Source organism: Dendrobates tinctorius, unplaced genomic scaffold (assembly GCF_039654945.1).
Source record: "Dendrobates tinctorius isolate UK_male_01 unplaced genomic scaffold, ASM3965494v1 ptg000083l, whole genome shotgun sequence".
NCBI classification, from domain to species: Eukaryota; Metazoa; Chordata; class Amphibia; order Anura; family Dendrobatidae; genus Dendrobates; species Dendrobates tinctorius.
In genome coordinates, this window is record NW_027361751.1 from 14,023,907 (window position 1) to 14,049,798 (window position 25,892).

Consider the following 25,892-nt stretch of genomic DNA (forward strand, 5'->3'; position numbering starts at 1 on the left):
GGAGCACGAAATTCTGACCGAGCCACATGTGCGGGTGAACGTGAAACCATATCGTATTCCTGAGGCCCGGCCAGAGGTAATCTCCAAGGAGGTGCAGCGTATGTTGAAGCTCAGGGTCATTGAGGAATCCAAGAGCGGCTGGTTGAGCCCGATTGTCCTGGTCCCAAAACCTGATGGTGAATGGAGGTTCTGCAATGATTACCGGAAGCGGAATGAGGTCTCCAAGTTCGACGCTTATCCCATGCCACGTGTTGATGAGCTCATCGAGAGACTTGGACCTGCCAGGTACATAACCACTTTGGATCTGACCAAGGGATATTGGCAGATCCCCATGGCACAGGAAGCCAAGGAGAAGACGGCATTCTCCACACCAGACGGGTGCTTCCAGTATGTCCGGATGCCGTTTGGCTTACAGGGAGCTCTAGCAACCTTCCAGAGGGCGATGGATAGAATCCTTGCACCTCATAAGCTATACGCTGCCGCATACCTGGATGATATCGTCATCTTTACCCCGGACTGGGAGACTCACCTGGAAAAGGTCCAAGCAGTGTTTGACGCTCTAAGAGAGGCGGGGTTTACAATAAACCCGAAGAAGTGTGCCTTGGGGAGAGAAGAAGCCAAGTACCTCGGATATGTAGTGGGGCGTGGCGAGATCAAACCCCAAGTCAATAAAGTGGAGGCAATTCAAACATGGCCGAGACCTCTGTCAAAGAAGCAAGTTAAAGCCTTCCTGGGGATTGTGGGATATTACAGGAGGTTCATCCCAAACTTCGCCACAATGGCTGCACCTCTAACTGATCTGCTTAAAGGGACAAAGTCAGTGATGGTCAGCTGGTCCGAAGAAGCATAGTCAGCCTTCCAAGAAATGAAGGGAGCTCTTTGTAAGCAACCCGTTTTGGTGGCCCCAGACTTTAAACGTGAATTTGTCCTCCAGACAGATGCCTCAGATGTCGGGGTAGGAGCTGTCCTTTCCCAAGAGATACGTGGGGAGGAGCATCCTGTTCTCTACTTGAGTAGGAAGTTGACTTCTTGTGAGAGAAATTACTCAGTTGTAGAGAAGGAGTGTTTGGCCATAAAATGGGCCGTGAACACATTACGGTACTACCTGGTGGGACGGAAGTTTAGGTTAATATCCGACCATGCCCCACTCAGGTGGATGAGGGAAACCAAGGGCAAGAATGCTAGGGTCACCCGCTGGTTCTTAGCCCTACAAGACTTCAGCTTCCATGTAGAGCATAGGGCCGGGAAGCTACATGGGAATGCCGATGCCCTCTCCAGAATCCCTTGCCTGGTAGGTGAAAGTGCCAAGCCCCACGGCTTTAGGCAGAGGGGGGAGGTATGTGGCAGGGCTAAGGGTCATGTAATTGATGGGAGATATGTGTCTCATAAATATCTTATCTCCATAATGTAAGGCATAAGTAAAGCATACTAGATATTGTTATTGTTTTTGTTTGAAGGACCATGTGACCAGTCAGCTGCTGGGAACGTGGGTGTGTCTACAGCCTTATAATGTGACCTGCTCCTGAACCAGGGAGCTGTATGTGGGGAGGACTAAGCCTCCCATGTGTGCTGAGACTCCTGCTCTGAGTCTACAACCACGTACATTTTGTGTTATTTTGCCTGAGCTAAAGGCTACTTTTTGGTGTTACGCTGCCTTGTGCGTTTATGACGTGAATAAACCGCAAGCACTGTTGAAGAACCTGTCTCATATTTGTCTCCCGCTGCACCTAAGCGAGTCACATCCCCACAATACATATACGGAGATTGTTAGTTACACAAAAAATGTATACAGCTGTACACTTCTGATACAGTTCCGTATATCTGCTTGTTGGATTACGGTCAAATACATACTGTGAGAGCGTCTGTGACTAACAAAATATATCCGTAGATTTAATTTTTTTAATACACCTTACACAGGTGGACACTCCTCATACAGTACCATCTCTCTGCTGGTATTTTTGGTACATTTTCCCAAACATAAGGAAGTATGGTGGAAGAGACTTCGGACGTGGGCAGGGTGGTGCAGCTGGTACTGGTGGTGGTGGTGCATCGGCTGGTTCTTGCAAAAGCACAATAGCAGCTAAGGCAGGAGGTGTTGAGCCTGCATCATCGTCTGGCCCAAGAAGGCCTGTAAGGTTGCCTTTTCTTGGAGTAGAGCACAGTCGCACGAGCACTCTATCCAGCTGGCAGTGTTGGACACGCGGTGTCCCACTATCGAACAGCTAGTGGTAAGTGTCAGCAGGCTGTGTTAAAGATGATGTCTTTGGGCGACAACAGACTCACCGTGGAGGTACTGGCCGACTACTTGCAGCGACAAACTGAGTCATGAATGGGCAGTCTACATCTTGAGGCAGGCAAGGTAGTCAGTGATAACGGCCATAATTTTGTGGCAGCCATAGCCCATGCAAAACTCACACACATACCTTGCCTGGCTCACACTTTGAACCTGGTGGTGCAGTGCTTCCTTAATAATTATCCCTGCTACATAAGGTGCGAAGACTGTGCTCGCACATCCGTCGCTCAAACGTCCTCTCCACTCGTATGCAGAAGCTGCAGCGATTGCTCCACCTCCCCAAGCACCGCTTAATCATAGATGTTGCAACAAGGTGGAACTCCACCCTGCACATGGTTGAGAGGCTGTGCAAACAGAGGCAGGCTGTAATGCATTTGTGGGAGGATATATGGGCAGGCAGTTTGAGGGAAGACATGGAATTGTCAGGTGTGCAGTGGTCAAAGCTGAAAGACCTCTTTAAAGTCCTTCAGTGTTTTGAGGAATGCACACGGCTGGTAAGCGCAGACGAAGCCATCATAAGCATGAGCATCCCACTTATGCGTCTGCTCATGCAAAGTTTGACGCACATTAAGGATCAGGCGTCTGCAGCGGAGGAGGAGGAGGGAAGCCTTGATGACAGTCAGCCATTGTCTGGTCAGGGAACTGTCCTGGACGAGGTGAAGGAAGAAGAGGAAGAGGGGAAGGAGGAGGATGAGGGGAATGATTATTTTGGGCAGGAGGATGCTTCTCAGGGGGCAAGAGAACATGTGGGCGTACCAAGGTCAGGTGCAGTGTTTGTGCATGACTGTAGGGATGTGGATTTGCCAGAAAGTGCTCCTTCATAGGGATGGGCGAATCCTGAAATACTCGGAATCGCTAGACTGTAACGAGTCCGAGTCGGAAACTCGCTATTCGTTGCAAGTCTAGCGAGTCCAATGTTAATGAATGGGGATGCGAGTATTGCAGCGATTCCTGTGCTGGGGAGAGAGAGAGAGAGAGAGATATTACTACAAGCAATTCTAGTTTCTTAGCGATTTTGTGTCCCCCTGCTGACACAAAATCGCTAAGAAACTAGAATTGCTTCCAAGCGATTACTCGCACAGTAACGAGTCCAATGCAAATCAATGGCAATCCTAGTTTTTTCAGAGTTTAATACAAGCAATCCTAGTTTCTTAGCGATTTTGTGTCCCCCTGCTGACACAAAATCGCTAAGAAACTAGAATTGCTTGTATTAAACTCTGAAAAAAAAAAAAATAGGAGTCTTAGCGATTTTGTGTCCCCCTGCTGACTAGTGTTGAGCTTTCCGATTGGCTGCCGAAATGACGTCATTTCCCACGCAGCAATGGCATAAAGTGAGACTAGGGACTTTTTTTTTACAGTGGTGGAGGAATACAGTGCGGAAGGATACCTACCTTCCGTCATTGTATTCCTGGAGCTGGTAGAGAACGGTAGCATCAGCTGATGCTGCTGTTCTCCACGCAAGATGGACGTGGGACCCTCGTGGACTTCTGCGGATCGGGGTAAGTATATTGGTGTTTTTTTATTTTGATATTTAACCCTCAGGTGACAATGGCTTCGGGGATCAAAGTGACAAGTGACGGTAAGTATGTACTCTATGTTATATGTACTGTATGTCTATATATATGTATTGTATGTAGTATATATATATGTTGCATGCATGTAGTATATATGCAGTATATATGTAGTATGCATGTTGCATGCATGTAGTGTATGTATGTAGTATGCATGTAGCATGTATGTAGTATGTATGTTGCATGTAGTATATATGTAGTATGTATGTTACATGTAGTATATATAGTATATATGTAGTATATATGTTGTATGTATGTAGTATGTATGTAGTATGCATGTAGTATGTAGTATGTATGTTGCATGTAGTTTATATGTAGTATGCATGTTGTATGTATGTAGCATGTAATTTTTTTTTATTTATTTTTTTCTTTCATTCAACACATTAGCCGGATGATGGGACTACTACTGTCCCATCATTGGCTAATGTGTCAATCACTGTCATGGTAGCAGGCATCGCCCGATGGGACTTGTAGTCCCATCGGACGATGCCTGCACAGACCACCGGAGCCTGCACAGACCACCGGCAGGCCGGCACAGCCCCCCGGAGCCTGCACAGCCCCCCGGCAGGCCGGCACAGCCCCCCGGCAGGCCGGCACAGACCACCGGCAGGCCGGCACAGCCCCCCGGCAGGCCGGCACAGACCATCGGAGCCTGCATAGACCACCGGCAGGCCGGCACGCCGGCACAGACCACCGGAGCCTGCACAGACCACCGGCAGGCCGGCACAGACCACCGGCAGGCCGGTACAGACCCCCGGACAGTCGGCACAGCCCCCCCGAAGGCCCGAACTGACGGCGCATCATGATGCGCACAGACAGCGCATCATGATGACGTCATTTCGGCAGCCAATCGGAAAGCTCAACGCTAGTCAGCAGGGGGACACAAAATCGCTAAGACTCCTATTTTTTTTTTTTTCAGAGTTTAATACAAGCAATTCTAGTTTCTTAGCGATTTTGTGTCAGCAGGGGGACACAAAATCGCTAAGAAACTAGGATTGCTTGTATTAAACTCTGAAAAAACTAGGATTGCCATTGATTTGCATTGGACTCGTTACTGTGCGAGTAATCGCTTGGAAACTCGCAGAGTACCGACTCCTGCGAGTCCCCTACTACTCGCAGAGTAACGAGTCCTAACGAGTAGATTCACCCATCCCTACTCCTTCACCCAGCAGTGGCAGTGCAGCATTGACACCTGGAACATTGGCCCACATGTGCGATTATGCCTTGCGGAACCTAAAAAGGGACCCCCGCATTGCCAAAATGATGAGGGATGACGACTACTGGCTGTCCAGCATCCTCGATCCATGGTACAAAGGCAAATTACACAACATCATGCCACAGGAGAACCTAGAGATAATATTGGCTAACAAACAAGCAACTCTGGTAAACCGTTTGTTTCAGGCTTTCCCAGCACACAGCAGCGGTGCTGGTTCTCCCACGAGCCGTAGTGGGCACAATGGAAGAGGTGTTCGTGGTGCACACAGCCAAAGTGGCGTTGGAGAAAGGGGTTTAATGACCATGTTGTGGAATGATTTCTCAAGTACCGCTCACACGACTGCTAATACTGCATCGATTAAAAGTGACAGGAGACAACAGTTGTCAACTATGGTTACAAACTACTTCTGCTCCCATATCGTTGTTCTCCCTCACAGGTCATTCCCCTTTGACTATTGGTCCTCTAAACTGGACGCCTGGCCTGAATTGGCACAATATGCCTTACAGGAGCTTGCTTGCCCTGCTGCTAGTGTGTTATCTGAAAGAGTCTTCAGTGCTGCTGGATCAATCCTGACAGAAAAAAAGACCCGTCTGTCGACCCAAAATGTTGATGATCTAACCTTCATTAAAATGAACCATGCATGGGTTTCAAAGGATTTTGTCCCACCTTCCCCTGATGACACATAGGTTGCCAGAAAACTGCCTCGCTTTTGTCCTCCTCTTCCTCGGACTTGCCCAATTCCGCCCTTTGCAGCAGCTGAATGTCCAGCCAACACATCAACATATGCCATTTTTTAAACCTCCCGAACTGGGCTGCCCCCCCAAGGGCTGGGGTCAACACCTGGTGCACCCGGGCAAGTGCCGTTGCTCTGAACAGGTGGATGGGCCCACTGATGGCCGACGGCACTGGCACAGGGCCCCTCATAGTACAATACAGTGTCTCTGACGGTGGGGTGACCCACTCGCCGTCAGATACACCAGCGTACTATGAGGGGCCCTGTGCAAGTACCATCGACCACGAGTGTGCCCCCCCTGCTTGGTCATGGCCACAGCACTTGCAAGTTGCAATACTTACCTCTCCCTGCTCCACCGCTGTGTAGTCTGGGCAGTTAAATCCTTCACAGGGACGGCCACTAGAAATTTGGGGTATTGATCGAGGATGGTTAAGATGTAGCTATGGCCAGTCCTGCTGGCCTCTACCTTCAGATGATCAATGGCTACCATTTGTAATGGACGTCAACTTACAAGCGGATGCAGTGGTGCTTTATGATCACCTTTCACAGTTGTGATAGTCCTGCCATCATTTTTCAATGTCTCCTCTCATGCCAATTCAATAGAATCACCTACGGCCTGTGGCTTCTGTCTTTTGCACTCCAAAATGACCAGACACATCATGCTAGGCAGTGAGGACCACGTCTACATCTCTCCCTGTGATCCCAATTTGATGGAGACGAGTAACGATGATTTGATCCACACTACTGCGATAAAGCAATCCTTTCTTCACAAAGAACCTTTTTTGCTGTCTCCACAGACACAGTAATTGAGGGTCTGCATCGCCTCTGCAACATCTACTGGGAGGTTTTCCCGCGATGAGTAATTCCCAAATTTCTGCTAACACTCGACTTTCCGTCTATGCTTGTATCCATGTAGTTTCCAGTAGCGGAGAGTCTGGACTGGCTTACTGAGATTGAAATATATACGAAGATTTAAAAGTACCACAACACTGTATACTGTTGTACGCTTCGACTACCATTCCCTTTTTCTACTTTTTAAATTCTGGTGTAATACATAGTGAGCCTGTGAGTGTCTGTGTCTGACGCTAGAAGTATAGAGGGAAATTTACAATTACCCTTAGACTGGATTCACCTGCTATGTGCTGATATAGTACCTTTGTACCAAATTTTGTATTATGGTATCATCCATAGTGAGTGAGCGTGTGTGGTTTACGCCTTCTATATATACGGTGAATCGGAGATACCAATTTTTACCCTATACTCGATACAGCTTGTATCTTGTTATACAGTACCTTTGTTCGACATTTAGTATTACGGTCAAATCCATACTGAGTAAGCATCTGAGAGTGACTACGGGACTATGTATACAGAGATTTCAATTGTATCCTATAATATATATACTTGCTATCTTGTTATCCAGTACCTTTTTTACAACATTTGTTATTATGGTCTAACCCATACTAAGTGACCGTCTGAGGGTGACTCCAGAAATATATACCAAGATTTCAAAATTGGCAAACACTGTATACAGCTGTACGCTTCTGATACAGTAACCTTTTTAGCTATTTATATTCTGGTGTAATCCATAATGAGCCTGTGAACGTCTGTCTGTTACTCCGGCAATATATTAGGAGCTTTAAGATTACCCCAACACTATATTCAGCTGTATGCTTGTGTTACATTACCCATTTACAGCTTTTCATATTCTTGTGTAATCCATACTGGGCCTGAGAGCGTTTGTGTCTGCCTCCTGAAATGTATACGGAGATTCAGAATGTTTACACTATACTATATATACCTTGCATCTGTTGATACGGTACCCTTTTTCAACTTTTTATTTTATTGGGTAATCCATACTGAGCCTGTGAGCGTCTGTGTATGAATCATGAAATATATACAGAGATTTACTGTTATCCCTAGACTGTATAGAGCTGTACGCTTCTGATACAGTACCATATATCTGATGGTATTTTGAGTCCATTTTCCAAAACATGAGGAAGTATGGTGGAAGAGGACGCAGACGTGGGCGTGGGGGGCCACCTGGTACTGATGGTGGTGGTGGTGCATCTGCTGGTAGTGCCAAAACCACAATAGCAGCTAAGGCAGGAGGTGTTGAGCCTGCATCAAGGTGTAGCTCTGGAAGGCCTGGAAGGCTCCGATTTCTGGGAGTAGATAGACTGCTTTTAAAGCCGGAGCATCAGGAACTGTTTTTGGCTTACGTTGCTGAATGTTGTGAGTTCATTTTTCCCTTCACCATTGAGGTCTGATGAACTCGCTTCTCTAGTGAAGGAAGGTCGTGAGACTGATTAACAAACACCTGGGCAGCTAGATGATGACTGGGTGGCTGAAATTGAGGACTGGATATAAGGCTGCCGACGCCCTTCTTCCTGGCTGGTGATTTTCCTGCTGGATTCTTGGAGACCAGTCTGATTCCTGCATCTCAAAGCTAAGTTTTTCTGCTCTGCTTTGTACTCTTCAGTTTTGTTTTTGTTTTTCCTTGTTTATTGGGAGTTCTGCCATCCCCGGCCGGGGGTGAGCTGAATTCCTTTTTTGTCTCTGATCTGTTGATATTTTGCTCTGTCTTCAGAATATACCTGAGTGCTGATATAGTCTTTTGAAGCCTAGTGACTTCAGGGCCTGTTTTTCCTATCAGTCGGTTGGCTCATTTTGATAGGGTTTTTGCGGATGGCAGACAGCAGCTTTCCTATCCTGTCCTATGTAGTTAGCTTGGGCCACATCATTTGCTCAACCTATCTTTCTATCTGTGTTAGTGTTTTCATCTTGCTTCACCGTCATTATATGTTGGGGGCTGCCTATTGCTTTGGGGTCTGCTCTGGGGCAGTTTAGTTTTTCCCCTTTCTGTCTTTAGTTCTCCGGCTGTGATCGAGGGGTCTAGGGCACTGTAGGAACCCCCCACGGCTACTGCTAGTTGTTGTGGATAGGTTCAGGGGTCTGCAATCCGATAGCTGCCAACCTCTCTGGTTTTTCTGGACTTAGCTGGTATTTTGTTTTTTCCTCCTTCGGTGACTCATCATAACAGAATCACCAGCCATGCCGCAGATCCTAGGGTACTCAATAGCAGGAGAGAATTGTAAAAAAAAAAAAAAGTGTCAGAATTTTTTTTTTTTGTGTGCATATTTTTTCCTCTATATCTCTGAGGCCATAGGGGGAATTTTTCTCTCAATGGAGATGAAGCAATTGTCTGATCGTGTGGAGCAGCTCGCTGCTGAAGTGCGGAGAATTTCCGCCTATCTTGCTCATTCACATGCTGCTGAACCAAAGATTCCTACTCCTGATGTATTTTTGGGGGATCGGTCTAAATTCTTGCATTTCAAGAATAATTGTAAATTATTTTTTGCCTTGAAGCCTAACTCGTCGGGGAACTCTGCGCAGCAGGTTAAAATTGTCATCTCTTTGCTGCGCGGCGATCCCCAGGATTGGGCGTTTTCTTTGAAACCTGATGATCCTATTCTGAATAATGTGAACGCATTTTTTCAAGCCTTGGGGTTGTTGTATGATGAACCTAATGCTATTGATCAGGCTGAAAAGACCCTGTTGGCATTAAGCCAGGGTCGGGATTCGGCAGAGTTGTACTGTCAAAATTTCCGAAAGTGGGCGGTCCTTACTACCTGGAATGATGGTGCCTTGGCAGCCCTCTTTCGGAAGGGTTTGTCAGAAACTGTAAAAGATACTATGGTGGGATTTCCTGTTCCCTCTGGTCTTGACGATTCTATGTCATTAGCCATTCAGGTGGATCGGCGTTTACGTGAACGCAAAACTACACGAGAGATGTTACCACCTGTTGAACAAATGTCTGAACCTATGCAATGTGATAGAGTTTTGTCTAGGGCGCAACGTCAGGAGTTCAGAAGTCGTAATAAGCTGTGTTTTTTTTGTGGAGATGCCTCGCATATTATTTCTGTCTGCCCTAAACGAGAGAAACGTTGTGCACACACGTTTTCTGTGGGTGGTGTTCAACCTAAGTTTCTTCTGGCAATTACTCTGATCTGCTCCCTGTCCACATTTTCCGCCAAGGCTTTTGTGGATTCAGGAGCAGCTCTGAACCTGATGGACTTGGATTTTGCTAAACGTTGTGGATTTCCTATGACACCTCTGTGGATGCCTATCCCTTTGAGGGGTATTGATGCTACTCCTTTGGCGAAGAATAAACCTCAGTTTTGGACCCAGGTGGTAATGCGGGTCGCCCCAGACCATCAAGAAAATTGCAGATTTTTGGTGTTGCATAATTTGCATGATACCATTGTTCTGGGGTTTCCCTGGTTGCAAATCCATAATCCAGTTCTGGATTGGAAATCTTTGTCTGTGGTGAGTTGGGGTTGTCGGTGTGCCCTTAGTGATGCTCCTGTTTTCTCCACCTCTCCCCAGTCACATGATGTTCCTGACTATTTGGCTGACTTTTATGATGTATTTAGTGAGAATGAGTCTGCGGTCTTTGCCTCCTCATAGGAGTTATGACTGTGCTATTGAGCTGAACCCGGGGTGTAAATTCCCCAAGGGTCGGCTTTTCAATTTATCTGTACCCGAGCACGAGGCTATGCGATTCTATATTAAGGAGGCATTGGAGAAGGGTCATATTAGACCATCCTCTTCACCCTTAGGTGCTGGGGTTTTTTTCGTGGCTAAAAAGGATGGTTCATTAAGGCCTTGTATTGCCTATCGTGCCCTCAACAAAATTACTGTTAAATATCAGTATCCGTTACCCCTGATTTCTGATCTATTCTCCAGAGTTAAAGGTGCTTGCTGGTTTACCAAGCTTGACCTCAGGGCGGCGTATAATCTTATTCGCATTAAGCATGGGGATGAATGGAAGACAGCGTTTAATACTCCGGAGGGACATTTTGAGTACCTGGTGATGCCTTTTGGGCTCACTAATGCCCCTTCTGTCTTCCAGTGCTTCATGAACGATATATTCCGAGACTTTGTGGATAAATTTTTGATTATCTATCTGGATGATATTTTGATCTTCTCCAAGAATTGGGACTCTCATGTGGAACATGTTCGGACTGTGTTCCGGATTTTGAGGGAGAATTCCCTGTATGTCAAGGGATCGAAATGCCTTTTTGGGGTACAGAGGATTTCATTTTTGGGATTTATTTTGTCTCCGTCAACTATTGAAATGGACCCGGCCAAGGTACAGGCCATTTATGATTGGGTTCAGCCCACTTCTTTGAAGGCCCTCCAGAAGTTTTTGGGTTTTGCTAATTTTTATCGGAAATTTATAGCTAATTTTTCTGGTATTGCCAAGCCATTGATGGATTTGACTAGGAAGGGTGCTGATGTGCTGAATTGGTCTCCGGAGGCTGTTTCTTCCTTTCAGGAGCTGAAGCGAAGATTCACTTCTGCTCCGGTTTTGCGGCAACCTGATGTCTCACTCCCGTTTCAGGTGGAGGTGGACGCTTCTGAGATTGGTGCAGGAGCGGTGTTGTCCCAAAAAGATCCTGTGACATCTAAAATGAATCCTTGTGCTTTCTTTTCCCGAAAGTTCTCCCCATCCGAACGTAACTATGATGTGGGGAATCGGGAACTGTTGGCCATGAAATGGGCATTTGAGGAGTGGAGACATTGGTTGGAGGGAGCCAAACACCAAGTCGTGGTCCTTACTGACCACAAGAATTTGATTTACCTGGAGTCGGCCAAGCGCTTGAATCCTAGACAGGCTAGGTGGGCCTTGCTTTTCACACGTTTTGATTTTGTGGTCTCTTTTCTTCCGGGCACTAAGAATGTCAAGGCAGACGCCCTCTCTAGGAGTTTCCTTGCTGATTCTCCTGTTGTGACTAAGCCTGCTACCATCTTAGACGAGGGGGTAGTTCTTTCTGCCATCTCGCCCGATTTGAGACGTGCTCTGGAAGAGTTTCAGGAGGACAAACCTGAGCGTTATCCCAGTGGAAAGTTGCATGTTCCTGACCAGTGGAGGAAGAGAGTGATGTCTGAAGTTCATTGCTCTGCATTGGCTGGTCATCCAGGTATTTTTGGTACTAGAGATCTGGTGAGTCGATCTTTTTGGTGGCCCGCCTTGTCTCGTGATGTCAGGAATTTTGTGCAGTCCTGTGGGACTTGCTCCCGGTCTAAACCTTGTTCTCGCTCTAGTGGCTTGTTGATGCCTTTGCTGGTGCCCAGGAGGCCATGGACCCATATTTCAATGGATTTTATCTCTGATATGCCTGTCTCTCAGAGAATGACTGTTATTTGGGTGATTTGTGATACATTCTCTAAGATGGTCCATCTTGTACCACTCCCTAAGTTGGCATCTTCCTCTGAGTTGGTGCCCTTGTTTTTGCAACAGGTGGTTCGCTTGCACGGGATTCCTGAGAACATTGTATCTGACAGAGGAGTTCAGTTTGTGTCTAGATTTTGGAGGACTTTCTGTTCCAAGCTGGGAATTCAGTTGTCTTTCTCCTCTGCGTTTCACCCTCAGACCAATGGGCAGACGGAGAGAACAAACCAGACTTTGGAGTCGTATTTGAGATGTTTTATTTCTGCCGATCAGGAGGATTGGGTTTCATTTTTGCCCTTGGCCGAATTTGCTTTAAATAATAGAGCTAGTTCTGCCACTTTGATGTCACCTTTTTTTTGTAACTTTGGTTTTCACCCTCGATTTTCTTCAGGGCAGGTGGAGCCTTCTGCCTGCCCAGGTGTTGACACTGTGGTGGAGAGAATGCACCAGATCTGGGACCAAGTAGTGGATAAGTTGTCTCTCTCCCAGGAAAAGGCCCAGCGGCTTTCCAACCGGCGTAGGACCGTTGGTCCCCAGTTTAAGGTGGGTGATATGGTTTGGTTGTCATCAAAAAATATCGCTATGAAGGTGGCTTCTCCTAAGTTTAAGCCTAGATTTATTGGACCTTACAAGATTTTGGAGATTATTAATCCGGTCTCTTTTCGGTTGGCTCTTCCTGTCACATTTAAAATTCATAATGTGTTTCATAAGTCCTTGTTGAAGAGGTTTGTTGAACCAGTAGTTCCTGTGGTGGCACCTCCTGACCCTATATTGGTTGAAGGTAACATGGAATATGAGGTAGAGAAGATACTGGATTCCCGTCTGGCTAGACGGAGACTCCAGTATTTGGTTAAGTGGAAGGGTTATGGTCAGGAGGATAATTCCTGGGTCTCTGCCTCTGATATTCATGCCGAAAGATTGGTGCGTGCCTTTCATCGGGCTCACCCGGATCGCCCTGGTGGCATGGATGAGGGTTCGGTGACCCCTCCTCAAGGGGGAGGTACTGTTGTGAGTTCATTTTTCCCTTCACCATTGAGGTCTGATGAACTCCCTTCTCTAGTGAAGGAAGGTAGTGAGACTGATTACCAAACACCTGGGCAGCTAGATGATGACTGGGTGGCTGGAATTGAGGACTGGATATAAGGCTGCCGACGCCCTTCTTCCTGGCTGGTGATTTTCCTGCTGGATTCTTGGAGACCAGTCTGATTCCTGCATCTCAAAGCTAAGTTTTTCTGCTCTGCTTTGTACTCTTCAGTTTTGTTTTTGTTTTTCCTTGTTTTTTGGGAGTTCTGCCATCCCCGGCCGGGGGTGAGCTGAATTCCTTTTTTGTCTCTGATCTGTTGATATTTTGCTCTGTCTTCAGAATATACCTGAGTGCTGATATAGTCTTTTGAAGCCTAGCGACTTCAGGGCCTGTTTTTCCTATCAGTCGGTTGGCTCATTTTGATAGGGTTTTTGCGGATGGCAGACAGCAGCTTTCCTATCCTGTCCTATGTAGTTAGCTTGGGCCCCATCATTTGCTCAACCTATCTTTCTATCTGTGTTAGTGTTTTCATCTTGCTTCACCGTCATTATATGTTGGGGGCTGCCTATTGCTTTGGGGTCTGCTCTGGGGCAGTTTAGTTTTTCCCCTTTCTGTCTTTAGGCTATATAGTTCTCCGGCTGTGATCAAGGGGTCTAGGGCACCGTAGAAATCCCCCACAGCTACTGCTAGTTGTTGTGGATAGGTTCAGGGGTCTGCAATCCGATAGCTGCCAACCTCTCTGGTTTTTCTGGTATTTTGTTTTTTCCTCCTTCGGTGACTCATCATAACAGCTGAACCAGCCTCCAGCTCTATCGCCTCCTCTTCTGAAGTTTAACAAAATGCAAGCACTGAGTCGTAACTGCAGGCTTCTGGTCAGGAGCAACCCCTTTCCTTGTGTCCTTCACCCACACCAAAAGTGAAGGATGCGGCAGCGCACACTTCAGATTACTCCATGGAGCTCTTTTCACATACCATGCCTGGGTTAATTAAAAATGGGGCCCATCATATACTGGAGCATTCCAAATGGGGGACATCAGACACTGGAGCAGCATTTACGGGGCCCATTATATACTGGAGCACTAGAAATGGGGCCCATTATATATGGAGCATTATTAGGGCCCATCATACACTGGAGCATCATCCATGAGGCCCATCATATACTGGAGCATTATAAATGGGGCAGATCAGACACGAGCAGCATCTATGGGGCACATGATACACTGGAGCATTAGAAATGGAGCCCATTATATATGGAGCATTATTAGGGCCCATCAGACACTGGAGCATCATCCATGAGGCCCATCATATACTGGAGCATTATAAATGGGGCAGATCAGACACGAGCAGCATCTATGGGGCACATGATACACTGGAGCATTAGAAATGGAGCCCATTATATATGGAGCATTATTAGGGCCCATCAGACACTGGAGCATCATCCATGAGGCCCATCATATACTGGAGCATTATGTGGAGCTCATCATATACTGTATGGAACATTATATGTGACCAATTATTCTGTATGGAGAAATATAAGGGGCTCACTATTCTGTATGGCGCACAATGTGGTGGCCATAATACTGTATGGAGTAATATACTTTCCATTTTTTGAGCTATTGTACAATTTAAAATAGATCAGTCATGTCATGTAAGCAGTGAAGTATTTGTAATTCTAATATACCTATATTTCAGTGCCGTATCAGAGCAATATGAGTTGTGGTATGTGTTAAAGGGGCGCAGTGACACTCTTTGGCCCAGAGCACATGAAAACCTAGAGCCAGCCCTACCCCCCAACAACTTTAGCCAAATAAGCCCCAGTTTTCAATGTGTAACTATTATTATGAAGTAAATTAAGGTTGACAAGCTTCAGTAATAAGAATTGATGTTTTTGGCATTGAAATGGGCACTGTAGGTGTGTTTCCTGTCCTCCACTCACTGCCGACTTTGCTTCCCCATTGACTTGCATTGGGTTTCGTGTTTCAGTCGGCCTCCGACTTTTCCCTATAGTCGGTCGATTTCGTTCGACCCGACTTTTGCGAAAGTCGGATTTCATGAAACCCGACTCGACCCGAAAAAAGGCAAAGTCGCTCATCTCTAGTGCCAATCAAATAAATGTGACAATGCAGTTACATAGTTGCATGAGTTCTCCATTGTATTAGTGGCTTTTTACAGTGGCTATTATCTGCTCTGGCATATATGGGGGTCCTGAGCAGGAGACCCCCATGACATACATATGGGCTGATGGGGCATATGACAAGGGTTACTCAAGTTTTACTGCCCCTTAAATAAGTAAGTGCTACTAGGTTAGTACCCTGCGAATTGGAGCATCCAAAGGTTTCTGTATCCACCTCATCAGCTGTACAATAGTTAGAGACATATGAAATCTAAACTTCACCTATGGATTAACATATTTATTAAATATGTTTTTCAGAGATTTATGGAGAATTATAGTATGATTGCTTGTTACAATGAACTAATCCAGATAGAGCATGGAGAGGTGCGATCTCAGATCAAGCTGAGGTAGGTGTACGGATTTACTCCATTTTATATCACTTATATACAAGTTCTCCTCTTTTCTTCTATAACCCCTTAACGACCAATGACGGGTATAATACGTCATGAGATGGTGTCAGTTCCTACATCATGATGGGGTATTACCCATCATGGTAACATCACGGCACAGCTAGAGATGCGGAGACCTAATTGCTGTGATTCGAAGAGAGGTGCTGAAACATCAACATTTCCCCACACGATCACCACCGGCAGCTCGGCTTAGCTGACAGCTGAACTCCTGTGATAACAGCCAGGCACCGCAACGCCCCTGACAGATTAACTATCCACATGCCGTGATTGATAGCAATTGCGGCATTTAGAAGGTTTTGATAGGTAAGTGACTCCATCTCTCACCCCCATCTGCACCACCACGACTATATCACGGGAATCCAATGGTTGTAATTGTACGCAAAGGTCAAACTATGACCTCCTGGTGTTCCAGGTACAGTGGCCTATTGCACCCAGTCATAGGTAGGATCTAACAGGCTATCTGCCTGTTTAATATTACATGTCTCATGCATTGCAGTGCATATGTATTGCACTGCATGAGACCAGTGATTAGACAAATAAAAGTTGAAGTCTCTCAGAGTGACTAAGTAAAAAAAGTTAAGTAAAGGATTAAAAACATTATTATGTCTATATTTTTTTCACTTTACTTCACCAACTTAGACTATTTAGTGCTGATGCGTTCACACAAATCGGATTGCAAAAATATTTAAATATAGGTCATAATGCAACAAAATAATTAAAAAGCAAAAGGAGGCGAATACGTTAGAAAGCCACTGGATTTGGTATCGCCACATCCCGAACGACCCGACCTATAAAACTATCACACGTTTTAACCCTTAGGCCGGAGTCACACTGCTGAATTTCTCCTGCGATAATCGCATCGCATAGCACGGACTGGCCTGGCACCTCTCCTGACCTGAGCATGACAGCATGATGGATTACTATGCAGCTGTCAAGCTCAGGTCAGGAGAGCAGATAGCCAGTGCGAGTTTTACGATGCGATTCTCGGATGAAAAATACGCCAGTGTGTCTCTGACCTTACAGTGAACACAGTAAAAAAAAAAAAAAAGTAAATAAAAAGCGTTAGAAAAAACTATGCTTTTTTATCATACCGCCAAAAAATTTGGAATAAAACGAGATAAAAAAGTCAAAATGTAAATAAAAATGGTATTGCTGAAAATATCATCTTGTCCCACAGAAAAAAAGCCACCACATAGCTCCATTAGTGGAAAAATAGAAAAAGCTATAGCTCTCAGAATATAGCTATGCAAAATAACTATATTGTTTCTATACAATTGATTTTATTGTGTGGAAGCATCAAAAAAATATATAAATGTGGTATCGCTGTAATCGTACTGATCCAGAGAATAAGGCTGTCTTAGCATTATTACCACACGCGGAACGGCATAAAAATAAACAACAAAAAAAACAATTCCTGAATTGCTGGCTATTGTTCATTCTGCCTGCCAAAAATTGTAATAGAAAGCGATAAAAAAATATTTTATGCCCAAATTTGGTACCAATAAAAATGTCAACTTGTCTGCAGAAATATCGAAATATTATAGCTCTCAAATATGGCAATAAAAACTTTTTTCTAAGAAAATGATTTTTTATTGTGTGATAGCAGCCAAACATAAAAAAACGCTAAATAATCTGGTATCACTGTGATTGCAGCAACATGAAGAATAAAGTCGTGTAATCACTTATACTGCATGAGGAACGGCGTAAAAAAATCATAAAGCCAATTCTTGATCAGCTGTTGAATTGTTCATTCTGTCTCTCACAGATTGAAGTGAGGCTTGACTCACATTTATATTGCGCTTTACGCTGAGCGCTTATACCGGGGTTTCCGTTTAAATCTCTGAAATACAGATTCAGTTGGAACCCCAGCGGAATATTCCCTGTAATGAGGCAGATGAAGGTACTGTGGATGCTGTCTGGCCTTTGATCCAGTGGTTTCCATCTTTTAAGCGTGAAAAAAGTGCGGTCAGCATTTTTGTGCACCTTTGAAAAGAAGGACACTGCCAAACAGGCGAGACAGAGTCCAGAGTATTTCTGCTGCCCCATTAGTAAATGGATCCCTTGCAGGTTTCATCTGAATCACGTATTTTGTAGATCTAGATGGAAACATCGATGTATCTGCCCAACGTAGAGGGCAGAATAAATGTGAACTCATCCAAAATGCCCTCACTCAGGGTCATCATCTATTAACAGAAATATAGGGGGAGTCCTTGTTACTGGTAGCACAAAGGCTCTGGAAACATTTCATGGCTACCACCAAAAGAAATCCAGCAGAATCTGCTCTGCCAAATCCAAATTCTCCCCGCCCTTCTAAGTCACACAATTTTCTTCCTAATCCGCAGGTTGCGTCCACATTTGGCATTACTGTAACAATGAGAACCCACTTAATTTACGGGAACAATTTACTGGGCACTACAATGTATGGGCACTACAATAGCATATTTGCATATTCACTCTGCAGCATCCATAGCTGCTTGTTTCTGGGAACTACCCATAGGCAGGGGTCAATACCCGGCACTACCGCCGGCACTCGGACCAGAGTGTGTGGCTGTATATAAATACATGCAGCCGTACACTCCGGTCCCAAGTGCCGGCTATTGATGCGCGAGATTCTGGCATCACACTCGCAAGTGTGACCGTGGCCATAGAGTCAAAATCATCACTACACCCATAGATGTATTCCCAGATAGGCAAAATTTCCAAATTTGAGTCAATTGAGGCAAGTTTCTGCTCTTCTGACACTTAGGGCTCTACAAATGGAGTCTGCAAACTATTCTAGGAAAATCTGCGCTCCAAAAGTGTGGCAAAACAGTACTGTAAAGCTACATAGAAGCTGTCTGACTGGCGGTAATGGTTTTACTGCCGATCAGAGGCAGTGTTTGCCATTCAGAGGTCTGCCCATCTCTACTTGCTATGTATTGCCAAGTGATTTTTATGTCCCAACCCTGTTTTCGTTTATACAGCACTCTAGAATTAAGGCACTATAAAATAATTATAATATTAATATAGGAGAGGGCAACAAGGACATTAATAGGAAAAATGGACACAGTTTAGGGGCTCATAGTAATGGCATGACAAGAAGCAGGCCTAAGACATGGCAACCTGCTTCCAATATTCTTTATAATCAGCTTACTGAAAGTAGGAAATCTGAATGGAGAGGTCACACTAAAGAAAAAAAAAAGTTTGTGAGAGTTTGCAGGATATCTCCAAGTCACATATCCATATATGTCACACTAGCTGGTTTTCAAAGATGTAGACTACCTAAGCTATTATGGCCGGTGCTCTGGTTTGGGGTGTAAGATTTTGTTTTCTTTACCACAAGAATATTGAATTTAGCCAATGAAGTGGATGACATTTACTTAATGGAAATATTCTATGATGCTGACAAATATCAGAGACTGTATCTAATCTATCAGATGCATATTCAATGTCAGCCAAAAGACAGCTTTGTCTTTTGGCCTTCCCCGTTTATGTGCCCGTTCAGCTTGACCATGCATTCAGGTGTTTGCTGCAGGAAGTGTAAAGTAGTGGTTTATCTTCATGAAAGTAAACAGCTTGAACAATTAAAACCTACAGTAAGTGCCTGATCCTTATCCATTGCGGACTAGGACAATTTTCACTTTAGCGCCCATCATTCTTGGCCTGGCAGCCTGGGCACATTAGGTAGTTACTAAGCTACATGATGCTCATCATGACATAGTGTGACTTCTAGCAAATTACACAGGCTCTCAGGGTGCCGAGCTGAGGATATTGGCTTTGGAAGCAAATACCAAACTGGATGCCGGACCATGGCAGCACAAATCTTTTTTCTCAATTCTTTTCCTGACATATGTCTATCGTGGAGAATCGGAAGGCTCCCATACACCTCAGATAGCCATCCAGTCCTACAAAAAATGTCAGGATTGGCTGGTTTACCTCTAAGGTGTATGACCAGTTTTGTGAACTAAACTAATACATTTTGTGTCACTCAATTACTGATGGATTGCTGTGGAGACATAAGAGTGTTAGAGCAGGAGGTATTTATGCTTTTCTTTTGTAAGAGGGGGCCAGGACGGTAGTCGCAGCCGAGGACATCAGGACTCTGGTGTCCTGACCTCCTCCCACAGAAATACCATCAGCATCTACCGGTGTACCTGTTCTGGTTGCTGGTCCACGGTCAGGGATTCCACTGCGGTGCGACCCAGCTCCTGCACACTTGATTCCAGCGCATGAAGATAAAATAACGGACACAGATACCCGTTCTGATGCAAACTCAACACTTTTACTTTCTTCTTTAACGGTTCTGGACACATCAGTTACATCACAGTCCTCACAGCATTCCTCCTACTCTTTCCCTTTCTTACTTTCTTCGCCCTCACGTACATTAAGGGGTAGTAGCGCCATTGGTGGTACCGCAGCTTCACTACTGTAGGACCTCAGTGCATAGGGGATCCCGCTCATCCGTTTCACCCCGGACTTGTCAACTTCAGCCCTGCACATCTCCTTCTCTGTTCCTGCTGTTTATGTGAACTGTAGCTTTCCCAGGTGCTCTGGTCTTATCCAGCACCCGTCTGACTGTGTCCGTGCTCCTCCACTTAACAAAGTTGCATAGCTGCTATGTTGTCCTGGGCTTAGAGCCTTTGTGGACCTGTCAGGCATGCTCACCCTTCTGACTAATTCCTACAACCTACACTAGCTTAACCCATAACAGCTCCTCCTACAGTTAACCCTTAAGCAAACTTCCTAACAGCTATACCTAATAAGGCCCACTAGTATGCCCCCATCTAGTGGCCAGTTCCAGAACTATGCTTACCCATTCTATAAACTCTATACTACAAGTGCCCTCCTCTAATTTTCCCAAAGGAAGCACTATCTTACCCTAATTTGTACAGAAATACAATAGTCATAATAAAGCATATCTTACAGTATGTGCATAGTAACACATCATGTGGCAATACCAATAAGACAGTGGGTAATACACAGCCGTGTAGCAGTACCGAAGCATAACGGTGTATTTACATAAAGCTCTTAAAGGGGAGGAGGCAATAAAGGGATGTTCTATCCCAATCCCCTACACTTTCACGGGGGCTTCTGGTGCCTGAGCTGATCCCGATGTAATGCCATTGTTTTTTTTACACATGTATTTTGTTTACATTAATTTCCAGATAAACTTCTGGTGACATCGAACCACTATTTTTCTTATTACTAAGTTATACATCAATCAGTTACTGTATAATGAGACAATATCAGCTGCCTCTCTTTATGTCTTAGGCCTCTTTCACACTTCCGTTTTTGACAATCAGTCAAGATCTGCCAATTTTGAAAAAAACAGATCCGCCATTTTTCTTTGCGGATCCGTTTTTTTCCCCATTGACTTTCATTATTGGCGGATCCTGACTGATTGCTGTCCGTTGCATCCGTTTTTTTGAGGATCCGCCACAATGTTAGTGTCCGTCAACATCCTCAAAGATTTCCAAACGGAGCTTTCTCTCTCTCTCTCTCTCTCTCTCCCCCCCCGGCCAGCAGTTCCTTTAAATTTCCTCATTTTCAGGATCCGTCTAAAAACGGATCCGCCATCCGTTCACATCAGTTGAGAACGGATCCGCTTGTCTGCCTTTTTGGCGGATCTTAACTGATGCAAATAACTGAAGTGTAAAAGAGGCCTTACTACTTGTCCCTACGGCAGCTTATTCTAAACTTGTGTCATTATTGATCTGTGTTTGAGTGAATTGGGATTCAGTGCACTTTGCCTGCTGGAGCCTTGCTTCAAGCTTTCTCCAGCTCTTTTCTCAGCTTGTTATACACCTGTAGGTTCAGTTTTATAATGATGTGCTTTGGATATGTTGCAGATCCTGTAATTCAATATTTACAGCCCTGGATCATTGTCAGGAAGCTATAGAAATTACAAATGAAGAACACGTCATACAGGTACAGATATAACGTGTCTACAGTATAATTGTGCCTATAAGAGTCTACATATTTGGTAGTCAGACGAGCATTTGTTTTGGCCTGATATAATATAGTGGAAAGTGTTTAAAAAAATTTGAAACACAGAAAATACATAAATTCCTCACTTAATCTTCTTTTTCTTTAATCCTGTTTTGGCTAATATCACAATTAAAACTGAGTCATATGAGAACATTTTCTCTGTGTGACTGTAAGAAAACTGACTGCAGCAGGAGCCTCCCCCCCTGCCCTGTCTGCAATAGGACAAAATATCACTAAGACCTCCCTTGTTCGAAGGGGGGCAGTCTTTAACCTGCCACCAGCCAATCATGGAACTAAACAACAAAGCCATTGTGTTCTCTGCACATTTCTCCATTGTTCCAGGATCATGATGAAAATGCTGCAGGCAAACAAACATCGTGGGCTACTATATTTCTTATTCCTTTGCTTTATTTAAAGCATTTGTTTCTAGGATTTAATGTTCTTTTAAAAAGATTTTTAAAAAAACCAAGATTGCGTAAAAATAGTAAAACAATTATTTTTTTTGTTTTAACTAACCCAAAGACAGTGATCAGACTCTGCAATGCAGATTAAAGGAACCTGTCACAATAAACATGAAGTCCGATCTGGGAAAAGATTCAGTAGTTGATAAAGTTCATTTGTGGAATTACCCCTTGAATTCACTTTGTAAATTATTTGCTTTTCATATCTTCTACCGCTTTTTTAATTATATGATGGTAACTTGGTGAGGAGCAGCATACTGTAAAACTCCTACAACGGTTACCGTACATGTTAGATATATGCTGTCGGACACGGTGAAATGATAATTAGTGACCAGACAAAACAAAATAATCCGTATTGAAATTAGCTATAATTGGAGAACACGTCATGAAATTACTTGAAAAAGTAAAGAAAAATATTTGCAGGGTTTTTTTTTTACTTTATAAACTTTTTATTTACTTTCCAACTTCAAAGTTTTATTAAAAAGCTGAATTGTGCTTTATCCAGCTAACTGTAACTCTTCTTTATATCTTACTCATTATATTTCTTTAGTAATGTCAGTCTTTGGTAATCTCGGAATAACCTCACAGTTCTAACTACTTTTAACTTGTCAGTATGTTAATCCAGCTTTCGAGCGGATGATGGGCTACCACAAGGAAGAACTCCTGGGCAAGGAACTCACAGAGTTTCCTAAAAGTGACAAAAACCGTGCAGACCTATTGGATACGATCAACACTTGTATCAAAAAGGGAAAGGTATGGGACTACCGTATATGGATACTTTATGCAGATGTTTGGAATTTCTGATATATGACCCCCATCCTATCAAAAACTAAACTGAACTTTACTGTTTAGAGAGGTGTGAATCTGATTATTGTACCTTTTTTTCACCAGTTTGTCACATTAGCACACTGTGTACTGATATAGATTAGTAGGTAATCAATCAAAAGTTGAAAATGAGTTTTCAAAGGACTTAGCCTTCTAATGCCATTTAAAGACATATTTAATAGCCGTCGCCCTTAACATTGCACTCCCTGAATTAAGCTTAGAGCTGTCTTTGTAAGTGATATCCCTAAGATATGACATAGCCTAATGATTGTTGCATACATTATTAAATGGATCTCTTAGGCCCCTTTCATATTGCACTCTTCCCCATGCTCAGTGGTCCTGTCGGCACTTATGTCCAAACTCCTCTGCAAAGCGGGATTTGGGCGTAAGCGCCAATAGGGCCATTGTCACGGTTCTACCCCTCAGTGTGTCTGGGATGCAGTTACTGACAGCTCAGCTGTCCAATCTGGTACAGTGGCGTGCTGAGCTGTCAGTGTATTGATTGACAGCTTGACTATCCAAACTGAGACTGGGAGGCGCTGGCTGTCTCCAAGTGTTCATTATCACAGGTGATTGCCATGCTACTTAACTGAGTTGTTTCTTCCAGACCTCTGCGAGACATACATTCAGCAAAGGGTGGTTTGTTTCCTCTGTTCCTTGAGTTCTGTATGTTGATATTTAGTTGCCTGACCTTGGACCTCATTCTGACTATCCATCTGTTTAACCCCTTCTGCTCTTATCCTCTATCCTCTTGGTACTCTGACCTCGGAACGTTACCTGGTTACTCTTTTGTCTCTTCCTTCTGTTTATGATGTATCCTCCTGGCTTCTGACTTTGGACTTCTTGACTATACTGACTCACGGCTTGGCCGTGAAAAGTGACTGGCGCCACAGCCATAGGCTATAATAGTGCCGACAGAGTGAATGTGTGCTTTGACCTGAATAGTTTTCATGCAATCCGTGCATATACGCCTACTGGAGGCATCTGAGTGTCCACCATCAGTAGACTTATACGTAAGCCCCGGCAGGACCAAGGAACGTGGGACAAAGCACAGTATGAAAAAACCCATAGGGTATGTGCATGTGACATCTTGTGGATGACGGCGTGCCCGAAAACAGCCATTCTGACATGGATTTTAAGCAAGCACATCATTTTAAGAGATGCATTTAATAATGTATGCAGTTTGTTTATGAAAGCGAGTGATAGTTCCTTTTATATTATAGTAAGTTCTAGTTAAATTTATACCAGATTGTATTCTTTTATTTCTGACGTGTTTGCCTTTATTCATTAAAGGAATGGCAGGGAATTTATTATGCAAGACGGAAATCAGGAGACACCATCCAGCAACATGTGAAAGTCACTCCAGTTATTGGTCAAGGGGGGTGAGTTCCTTACAAAGTACAGCTTATTATATTGACAAAAAATCTAGAATAAAAATCTAATGCCAAAATATTTGGCTTTTCAAAGGTCACTTTTAAGAAATGTCCAGCTAACAACCTTTGGTAATTGTTTCATCACAAAAACAAACAGTGGTTGAAAATCTCCGGAAATGAATTGCATTCATATTCATAGGCATCTTAAAGATGCTTTTGTGGGATCTTTTGTGTATTTTATCATTTTATGTTTCTTAGCTCGGAAATTAATATAGTTTATCAGTTTTAAAAATGACAAATATGTTTATAGATACAGACTAATGATATCTGTTGTTTACTAAGACTATGAGGACAAGCGCTAATAGTTCCTATTTTATACATTGTCACTTGTTTTAAAAAAATTAGTTAAATACCTTGTTATAATCCCTGAGCTTCCCTGATTCTGCGGCTCTTTTCCATTTTGCACTGTATTACTGCTTTACAGATATTCATATTTATTTCTTCTGGATCGCAGTATGTGAAATCTCTGCTTGTAGTCAAGCTGGGTGTTTCTTCAGGGTCTCCTCTGTGGGTGTGAGCTTTCCCCCCCTCCTTCCCAGACACTCGCAATCACAGCTCAATATCTGAGACTGCTAGATCAGCTGCCGAGCTTTGACTGGCAGCGTCTGTGAGGGAAGGTTGAAAGCACACGCCCCACAGAGAAGACTCTGAAGAAAGGTCTAGCTGGACTGTGAGCAGAGATCTCACATACTGCACTCCACAAGAAACTAATGTGACTGTCTCTGCAACAGAGAGACGCAGTGCAAAACAAAAAGAGCGGCAGATTGAGGGATTTTTACAAGGTATTTAGAAAGTGACATGTGTTTTTTCAATGCATACTGACGGTTTTGCTGAACAGTGGTTATGGGATCAGACTAAATTCTGATTTATGTACAACCAGATGACAAATACAGTGCATTTTAATCTGATGAACTTTTCTACTGATTTAGTGATATTCGGTGAAATTAACATTCTTATATACACTAAGTCGTAAAGTAGATTATATTTAAGGACAGTTATACTCACCCTCCCCAGCTATAACAATACCTCTCAGCCATTATTGCCCCAGTCTATGTTGACAAGCAGCAGCAGTTTTGTCACTACTTCAGCATGGGACCTCTGCAGCCAATCACTTGGCTTAACAATGATGCCTATGTAGACTGCATGAACCACTGAGCCCAGTGATTGGCTGCAGAGGTCGTGTGTGCTGTATTCGTGATGTCACCACCGCATCCTGTAAAAAAGTACCGGAGCAGCGGAAAGGCAGTGCTGAACCTGGGGAGAGTGAGTAACACCGCAATTTGTGATTTTATACATCTGCAAAACTTAGGTGAAATAAAAAAAAAAATGTCAGGAAGCTTAAATATTTGGTTAATCTCTGGCATAAGAAGGTTGTTAAATTCTTTAAAAAGTGGGCAGGACATGGCCTACTACCACTCCCAGTTTTACTATAATATAATGTAGTGCAATGTGATTTACTGAAATCTAGGCGAGCTCGTGACTGCCATAGATTTGTTTTCTGGCGCATTGGCAGCTCAAAAATTTGCCAAATTTTTAAATTTGGTGCACCTT

General features: G+C 44.0%; 1 protein-coding gene across 3 annotated transcripts in view; it reads left to right on the top strand.

Annotated features, from left to right (window-relative positions):
• The window catches only part of PDE8B (phosphodiesterase 8B), a 221,753-nt gene that overhangs the window by 131,495 nt on the left and 64,366 nt on the right, over window positions 1-25,892 (top strand). For all 3 annotated transcript variants that reach the window (XM_073584138.1, XM_073584137.1, XM_073584136.1), the window contains 4 exons: window positions 15,504-15,592; window positions 21,484-21,562; window positions 22,696-22,836; window positions 24,202-24,290. In XM_073584138.1, coding sequence (XP_073440239.1) covers window positions 15,504-15,592; window positions 21,484-21,562; window positions 22,696-22,836; window positions 24,202-24,290 — 398 coding nt within the window. The remainder of the gene's footprint in view (window positions 1-15,503; window positions 15,593-21,483; window positions 21,563-22,695; window positions 22,837-24,201; window positions 24,291-25,892) is intronic.